The following is a 9,060-nucleotide window of genomic DNA, read 5'->3' on the forward strand; positions in this document are numbered from 1 at the left end:
TTCTTTCTTTCTTTCCTTCTTTCTTTCTTTCTTTCCTTCTTTCTTTCTTTCTTTCTTTCCTTCCTCTTTCCAGAGGCTCAGTTCATGGAGGCAGGATGCTCAGCAGACAGATTGGAGCCCAGCAGGGGGATGAGGAGGTAGGGCTGTGGGGTAAAAGGATCCTGACCCCTGAAGATCTGGAAGCTACAGCTGAGCTGAGGCCTCTCCTTGTCATAAGAGGAAAATCAAATTGTCTCAAAACACAGGGGTAGGAAGCCTCCTTAAGGGTAAATCTGGTAGTTGTTTGATCATGGTCCTTATCCTGCAGCAATTTTCAAACAGTTAGAACAGTCCTAAAACAATGGACGGTGGTATGGGTGGGTGGTGTCTGCTGAAGCCCTCCCTTCCTCCCCATGAGATTTCCCAAGGGACAGTGCTGAAGAAACTCTGTCTGTAGACATTCATGAATGCATTAAAGAAGTACTAAGCAAGTATCTCATATGTTCAAGGTACTGTTCTCGAAATCGAAGATAAATCAGTGAACAAAATACAAGAAGATGCCTGCCCTTGTGGGTCTCACATTCTAGAACAGCAGAGGACAATAAGTGAAATCATTAATTAAAACAAGGAGTGAAGTAATTAAACTGTGGACTGTATGAGACAGTGATAAGTATTGTAGAAAAATATTATATTTAAACTCCTGAGGCAGGAGTTTATCTGGCAGTTTTCAAAGACCCCCTAAGACACAGATAAGATTGGAATGAATTGAGGTCAGGAAGAGTTGGAGGAGATGAATCCAGAGAGGCCATGGGTTGGGATCATATGGACCAGTGTAGGCCACAAATGAACTTTGGCTTTTAGTCTCAATGAGATAGGAAACATTACAAGGTTTTGAACAAAGAAATAACATGATCTCACTTAGGCTGCTGTGCTGAGGACAGACAGCAGAAGGGCAGAAGGTATGGACAGAAGCAGGGAGGAGGGTATTGTAATGTTCCAGGCAAGAAGAGATGGTGGCTTATATCACACAGTGGCTGTGCTGATTCTATATGGCTGGTTAGCTTTTAGTCAGCTTTGTCCCACCCATGGTGACTCAAGGTGTTACTTGCTTTTTTGTCTGCTGAGCTCCCAATCCTGGCAATCACTGTGGGGTGAGCCCGTGCAAAGTCGAAGTTTCTTTCCCTAGCTGGGGTTTCTCAGAGAGAAGCTGGTGGAGCAGGGACCTGAGAGAGCTCTTCAGATGGTGCCCTGAGGGGCTCTCATTCTGGAGCTTCTTTTTCTCACTAAATAGGATTTTGGGGCTCCCTTTTCAGAATCCTTTATTCCCAGAACATCTCCCTGGATGGTGGCCCTGGCGGTCATCCTGCCCACTCTGCTTCTCCTCATTGCTGGGAGCATCTATCTCATCAAGAAACTCCAGCTGGGAAAAAAGATTCTGTTCATGCAAAAAGAAGCTGATAATGAAGAGAAAGAAATTACACGTAAGGAACTGGGGAAAGAACGTGTGGAAAAAGAGAAAGAACGCCAAACAAAAGGTAAAAGAATAGGAGGACAGTTCACTGTCACACAACTCGGCCAGCTAAAAGCCTGGGAAACAGAGTGGGCATGAATAAAAGCAGCAGCAAGAGCTTGGAACTCTCACATCCTAGTAATGAATCCCTCAAACCTGACTTTCTTCCACTCTGCAGATGCTGCATCCATTCACCTGGCTACATGTAACCCTATGTTGTTGGACAAAAGCAAATCTAAATAAGTACTGATAGTATCTAGCCACCTGATCATATATCATTTCTGGTATCTTGTCAGTTCCCTAGGCAGTGAAGGAGGAGGGTGGTGGTATTCACAGAAAAGATCAACTTTTCATTATTTAAGACAAACTCAGATTTTCTTCGTTCTTCTCTTAAAGACATTCATTTGTTTCTTTTTCCTTTTCAGAGCAACTTCAAGAAGAATTGCGTAAGTTTAGCATTTCCTGAACTACTCCCTGCATGATTTGTATTCTTCTCTGTTAGCCATTATTTCATGAAGCTCATCTCTCTGCCTGTCCCATTGCAGGATGGAGAAGAAGCCTCTTACATGCAGGTGAGCGCCTCTAACATCCCCTGAGATCCTGAGCTTTCTCCCCACCAGGCAGCCAACACGACACATTAGAGGAGCAAGGGGGCCCAAAGCTGGCTGGGGAAGCAGGAGCCTGGGTTAGTGCACTAGCAGGATCCCACCCAGTGCTGGATTCTACCTCTGCTGTCAGAGACACTCCACAGATCTTAACCAATTCTATGGCTTACTTCTGACCATCCTTTCTTTTTTAGAATAATTTAATCCATGATCTGGAGAAGGCAATGGCACTCCACTCCAGTACCCTTGCCTAGAAAATCCCATGGACAGAGGAGTCTGGTGGCCTACAGTCCATGGGATCGCTACGAGTCGGACACGACTGAGCGACTTCACTTTCACTTTTCACTTTCATGCACTGGAGAAGGAAATGGCAACCCACTCCAGTATTCTTGCTTGGAGAATTCCAGGGACAGGGGAGCCTAGTGGGCTGCTGTCTATGGGGTTGCACAGAGTCGAACACGACTGAAGCGACTTAGCAGCAGCAGCAGCAGCATCCATGATCACCAAAGGTCTACCATACATAGTGAGTGAGGGAAGTCACTCACTGGTATATAGACAACACAGTGGAAGAGCCATGTGTGGGAAAGGCAATAAAGTTCCCAGGCCTGGCTCAGGGGTGTGTAGAGGCCAGAAATACCTTCCTGCTCCAAGAGAGCACTGATATTCTGTGTATAGGGGAGGGGATGTGGGCAAGAGGGAAAGTACAGGGTCCAGTGACCTGGTAGTAAGCACTTTTGAGTTTTGTAATTTGTCACCTTCTCCTCAAGAGCATCAAAGAATTCAGCCTTTGCTGGATCCCACAGCACTCAGACGTTTCCTCTTTCAAATTTCAAAATCATCACCATCAGTCATATCAATTTGGAGAAAGAAGAAAATCATTTTAACACAATTGTTTTGTATTAGATGTAGACTGACTAATAGTAACTGCCAAAAAGTAACTGTAGAGACGGCTTCAGAATGTTAGGGGTCTGAAACATTTCTTATATCCGGACAGGTCATAACTGTAGTCATCACACCCATGTTATTAAAGCAAAATGGATGGATATAGTTTCCCCTACCTTTTGCCATACTTACCTCTCAGGCAGCAGGATGACTTTGGGGGACATTATCTTCCTTTTTTAGCTTCTGAAGGGTGCTCTTGTTAGTCATTTAAATCAGTTGTCAGCGGGTTAAACCAGTAGGACACAGAGGACCGTGTAGGGACCCTTTATCATCCTTATCTGTATAGGGAAAAATCGGCCTTACTTGCTTAATTGGGGGAGGGGAAGAGGATGGATTCTCTTTGCTAGTTTTAGCCAAGTGGGGAACTTTATTCTAACTTGAGCCCCAGAGATCATATATCTTGAATAGAAAAAGCTGACAGATCTGAGAACTTTGAGAGAAAGTGGGAGCCATTCATTTCAGCTCATTGGCTGAACTTTCTGTATTTCTTAGAGCCCCAGTCCTCCTCTACCTGAGGCAGCGCTCCTGCCACTCAAGAGAGAGAAGTGCAGACTCAGTAATTCAGTTCTATCTGTGAGCTACCTGGGATCTGGGGTCAAGGGGCTTTCATGGAAAAGGCCTAGTCTTGTGAGATCCCAGGCCTAAACCTGAGATTTCCTCTGCAGCTGATGTGGTCCTGGACCCAGACACCGCTCATCCTGAGCTCTTCCTGTCAGAGGACCAGAGAAGTGTGAGAAGGGGCCCTTCCAGGCAGAGCGTGCCTGACAACCCAGAGAGATTCGACTGTCGGCCTTGTGTCCTGGGCCTGGAGAGCTACTCCTTAGGGAGACATTTCTGGGAGGTGGATGTCGAAAATGTGATGGTGTGGGCTGTGGGGGTTTGTAGAGACAATGTTGAGAGGAAAGGGGAGGCCCTCCTGGTTCCTCAGAATGGCTTCTGGACCCTGGAGATGTTTGAGAACCAATACTGCGCCCTCTCCTCCCCAGAGAAGATTCTCCCCCTGAAAGAGCGCCTTCACCGGGTAGGCATCTTCCTGGACTATGAAGCTGGAGATGTGTCCTTCTATAACATGAAGGACAGGTCACACATCTACACATGTCCCCGTTCACCCTTCTCTGGGCCCCTGAGGCCCTTCTTCAGGCTGGGGTCCGATGACAGCCCCCTCTGTATCTGTCCATCGTTTAGAGGGGCCCAGGGGGTCACAGTGCCTGAGGGGGGCCTGGTCCTTCACAGGGCAGAGACCCACCACATCCACCAATTCCCTGGTCTCAGAGCCAGGTAGGGAAACCCAGGCCCAGCCACCTCTACTACAGCACCGCCTGGAGGAATACTATCCTCCTTCCTTCTGGTCATAGAAGAATCTCCCCCAGGGCTCCCCCGGACATGTCTTCAAGCCCTGGAGCATGTATCTCCCTCATTAGACTATGCTTTAGTAACTTGCTGCATGTAACCATGGGGCAGGGGCCAGTCTCAGGAACACTAAGTGCTGCCACGTGGCTCCCAACCAACAAGTAAGTGTGAGAAAGTGACAGGCAGAGAACCAGCTGCTTTAACATCAGATGACGCATTCAGCCCAAGACTGGAATTGACATCAGATACTGTGGATCTGGGGATTCCCTAATAGCTCAGTTGGTAAAGAATCTACCTGCAATCTGCTGGAGAAGGGATAGGCTACCCACTCCAGTATTCTTGGGCTTCCCTTGTAGCTCAGCTGGTAAAGAATCCACCCACAATGTGGGAGACCTGGGTTTGATCCTGGGGTTGGGAAAATCCCCTGGAGAAGGGAAAGGCTCCCCACTCCAGTATTCTGGCCTGGAGAATTCTGTGGACTGTAAAGTCCATGGAGTCACAAAGAATCGGACACGACTGAGTGACTTGCACTTGCACTTTCACTGTGGATCTGGGGAAAGGAGAACAGGACATACTGGGAGGTAAGAGGGGCAGGGAGCCAGAAATGGAGGTCAGAGATGGAGGAAGTAAGACAGAAGGTCCGTTTCTAACCCACCCCCAGGATTTCCAGAGCATGCAGTAAAGCTCCACAGGCCTAGATTCAGGATGATCTAGGATGAAGGAGATAAAGGACAAGGAGCATCTGGGCCTGGCCTGGCCTGGCCTGTCTCAGGTGTCCCTACAATAAACAAGGCGTCAGTACTTTGTTATTGGGTGTGGCCTAAGGTTTAAGGTCCCAGATGAGCAGATAAGCATTGGACCAAGTGGATCTCAAAGTTTAGGTTCAGTGAGGAGAGCAGTGCTTTCCAGCTTTTTGGACTCAGGATGCATTTAGACACATAAAAATTATTGAGGACAGAAAAGTGCTTTTGCTCATCTGGGTTATATCTATCAATATGTGTGGCATTAGAGATTAAACTGAGAACTTTTTTAATGTATTTATTAACATATTAAAAAAGGAACAAGTCAATTATAGGTTAATATGAAAAACATGTTTCAGGAATGATCACTATCTGTTGTTTCCAATGTAAAATAAAGTTTATTGAGAAGTGTGGTATTTTTTAATGTTTTTGCAAATCTAATGTCTGGCTCCTAGAAGGTAGCTAGATCCTCACTATCTGCCTCTGTATTCAATGCTGGAATCACACAGATCATGGAGGCTCTAGAAAGCATTATCTACACTACTGACAGAATGTGAGGAAAAATGACAAAAATATCTTATTATGAAACGATATTAATTTTGTAGACTCAAAATGTAACAGAGATTGCCTCCCCCCAAATCTGTAAAACATCCTTTGAGAACCAGGATAAAAGATCCTGGAATTGAGTCAGGCATTTAAAATTATGACATAAATGGTAGTATTTTGGACTTTATGTAATTCGGCCATCCAATTGTAAAACTTGGCTGAAAAATTTAAAAGATACTTAAAAAGTTCAAAATTGTGTTACTGCAGTTCCTACAGAAAACAAGGTGTCATGATGGACACGTTCTAGAAAAAATCTGAAACACTGAACTTGGTGATTTGCTGAGACGGAAAACTGGTTTATTAATGTGCATGTGTTTTATTTTTGGTGCTGTTGACATGATAACATTTGAGCAGTTTTAACTAAAAGCACCAGACTGCAAGTCAGGAAACAAGTGCTACTAATACCTGCCTGTATTAATCTTAGAAAAATTACAGCTTTTCAGTGTTTTAGTATTCCATAAAATTAAGACTTTGAGTGGGTTTGCATATCTTTTATTATAGTTTATAAAACACTTTTATTTATTCAGTATCCTTGCTTTCTCATAAGAAATATACTAATCCCCATTTCACAGTGAAATAGTGTGGTCTAGCAAGTTAAAGTGATTTTTGTTGTTGTTTAAGGAAAATAGAGTTTTCATTCATACTTTTTAAAAAAATTGTCTCATCTTTAAGGCAGCTTCTAAACATAAAATTTAGATGTTTTAAGTATTTATTGAAACTAAGCATGAACCCAATGCTCTGCTAATCGCTGTATAAAATAGCATAGAACTCAGCTCCCAGCTTCCTTTACTCAATCTTTCATTCATATATTTACTTATTCATTCATTCTCAAGAAATTTATCACCTTTAATGTGTTGATCATGTGCAGTCTGTTGTGCCATGAAGGAAATAAACAGGATGATATTATAGAGAGGAATGGGTGGGAGCTGAGGTGGGCTACTTTAGATAGAAAATTAGATGGTAAAGTTAAGGAAGGCTTCCTGAAGGAAGTGATGGGTCTTCTGAGACTCGAGGACTAAGAAAGATTCCCAAGCAGCAGGAATCTTGTGCCTACAAGCCCCAAAGCAGAAATAAACTAACTAGTTAAAGGACATAATCCCCTACTGTCAGAGCAAAGACTGAGAATGGGACAAACAAGTAGAAAGAAGACAGACTATCTGGGGCCTCCATAGCAAAGTGCTGAGAATCAAACTGAAGCAGAATCTTACGGAAAACCAAAGCTCAAGTGAACAGAAAATGTCCGGAGTCACCCGAGTGACTCTTTATTTCCTCTTCCTAAAAGGATTACTTTTTTTTTTTTTTTTTGGCCACACTGCACAGGTTGCAAAGCACAGAATCTTAACCACTGGACCACCAGGGAGGTCCCAGATTACTCATTCTTAACAGCATGGGGAATTAAATTTTCCAGAATTTCCTTCTTCTTCGATTTGGGGCCTGGAAGGGAGGTGGAGTAGAGTATGGAGAAAAGGGGAATGGCCCCCAGGGACTTGCCCCCTTCGTTGAGTCGGGCCCAGTATAATGATTCTAGCACCCTCAGTGGCTGAGAGCCACAGTGTCTGTGACTCCCATCTGCCCTCTTGGCTCTGACTGTGACTTTGATTCAACCCAAAAATGTTGGGTGACTCCAGACATTTTCTGTTCAACTTCAAAGAATTCTGAATCAAGACCTTCTAGTGAAAGTTTTTCAGATTTTTGGCATCTTAGTTTAGTTAAAGAGAGACTTTGAAAAAAATTAATACTGGAGTAATAGTTGATTAACATGTGATAGTTTCAGGTGTACAGCAAAGTGACTCAGTTATACATATCAAAGAGGGACTTTAATCTTTTACCTCAGATGGACTGGGAGTTATCATCAGTGATTATTGGGTAATAGTTTCTTCAGTGGTTAATCTTGTCCCCTTTGATCCCCATGTCAGGGAGAGTGGGCTAGGCAAAGGAGGGAGGTGAGGTGGGGAGATTGGAAGTTAGGTCTTCTTGGCACATCCTACCATTATTATAAGTCTTCTCAGCTTAAGGGAAAGTGAAACTTACATATCTCTGGACTCATGGAGAGCTTTCCTTAATCACATAACTGTTTACACAAGCTTGACGGGAAACAGCCAGGCACATTGCTGCCAGGCTGGTTCACAGGATCACTCATTTTTTCCCCCAGTCTCCCTGATGCTTGGCTCTAAATCAACCCTTTCATACTATAAAACACAAGGTACGTATATAATTATCCCAGATGTTTTAATTATAGTTACTATTAATGATCAAGCTTAGAGGACTTTGATATTAGAGACATAAGTAATCTGACACAGATAAGGTATTTGTACAATTATCGGTAAATAAGCTAACATTTATAATCCAAGCAGTCTCTTGGGATTATGAATCAGCACACATGCAGTTTATTCTTACATCCATCTAACAGCCACTACAAAAAAGATCTTCACGACCCAGATAATCATGATGATGTGATCACTAATCTCGAGCCAGACATCTTGGAATGTGAGGTCAAGTGGGCCTTAGAAAGCATCACTATGAACAAAGCTAGTGGAGGTGATGGAATTCCAGTTGAGCTATTTCAAATCCTGAAAGATGATGCTGTGAAAGTGCTGCACTCAATATGCCAGCAAATTCGGAAAACTCAGCAGTGGCCACAGGACTGGAAAAGGTCAGTTTTCATTCCAATTCCAAAGAAAGGCAATGCCAAAGAATGCTCAAACTATCGCACAATTGCACTCATCTCACATGCTAGTAAAGTAATGCTCAAAATTCTCCAAGCCAGACTTCAGTAATACGTGAACCGTGAACTCCCTGATGTTCAAGCTGGTTTTAGAAAAGGCAGAGGAACCAGAGATCAAATTGCCAACATTCGCTGCATCATGGAAAAAGCAAGAGAGTTCCAGAAAAACATCTATTTCTGCTTTATTGACTATGCCAAAGCCTTTGACTGTGTGGATCACAATCAACAGTGGAAAATTCTGAGAGAGATGGGAATACCAGACCACCTAACCTGCCTCTTGAGAAATCTGTATGCAGGTCAGGAAGCAACAGTTAGAACTGGACATGGAACAACAGACTGATTCCAAATAGGAAAAGGAGTGCGTCAAGGCTGTATATTGTCACCCTGCTTATTTAACTTCTATGCAGAGTACATCATGAGAAACACTGGACTGGAAGAAACACAAGCTGGAATCAAGATTGCCGGGAAAAATATCAATAACCTCAGATATGCAGATGACACCACCCTTATGGCAGAAAATGAAGAGGAGCTAAAAACCCTCTTGATGAAAGCAAAAGAGGAGAGTGAAAAAGTTGGCTTAAAGCTCAACATTCTGAAAACGAA

General features: G+C 43.6%; 1 protein-coding gene across 4 annotated transcripts in view; it reads left to right on the forward strand.

Moving 5' to 3' along the window:
- The window catches only part of LOC120870333 (butyrophilin subfamily 2 member A2-like), a 10,035-nt gene extending 5,314 nt beyond the window's left edge, over positions 1 to 4,721 (forward strand). Inside the window, exons 5-8 of one of the 4 annotated variants that reach the window (XM_040249977.1) lie at positions 1,293 to 1,514; positions 1,915 to 1,935; positions 2,035 to 2,061; positions 3,702 to 4,721. In XM_040249977.1, coding sequence (XP_040105911.1) covers positions 1,293 to 1,514; positions 1,915 to 1,935; positions 2,035 to 2,061; positions 3,702 to 4,318 — 887 coding nt within the window. In that variant the 3' untranslated portion in view covers positions 4,319 to 4,721. The remainder of the gene's footprint in view (positions 1 to 1,292; positions 1,515 to 1,914; positions 1,936 to 2,034; positions 2,062 to 3,701) is intronic. The other 3 variants (XM_040249980.1, XM_040249979.1, XM_040249981.1) reach the window with 3 other exon arrangements.
- Positions 4,722 to 9,060: the final 4,339 nt, after the last annotated feature.

This window comes from Oryx dammah, unplaced genomic scaffold, assembly GCF_014754425.2.
Source record: "Oryx dammah isolate SB20612 unplaced genomic scaffold, SCBI_Odam_1.1 HiC_scaffold_11, whole genome shotgun sequence".
NCBI lineage: Eukaryota > Metazoa > Chordata > Mammalia > Artiodactyla > Bovidae > Oryx > Oryx dammah.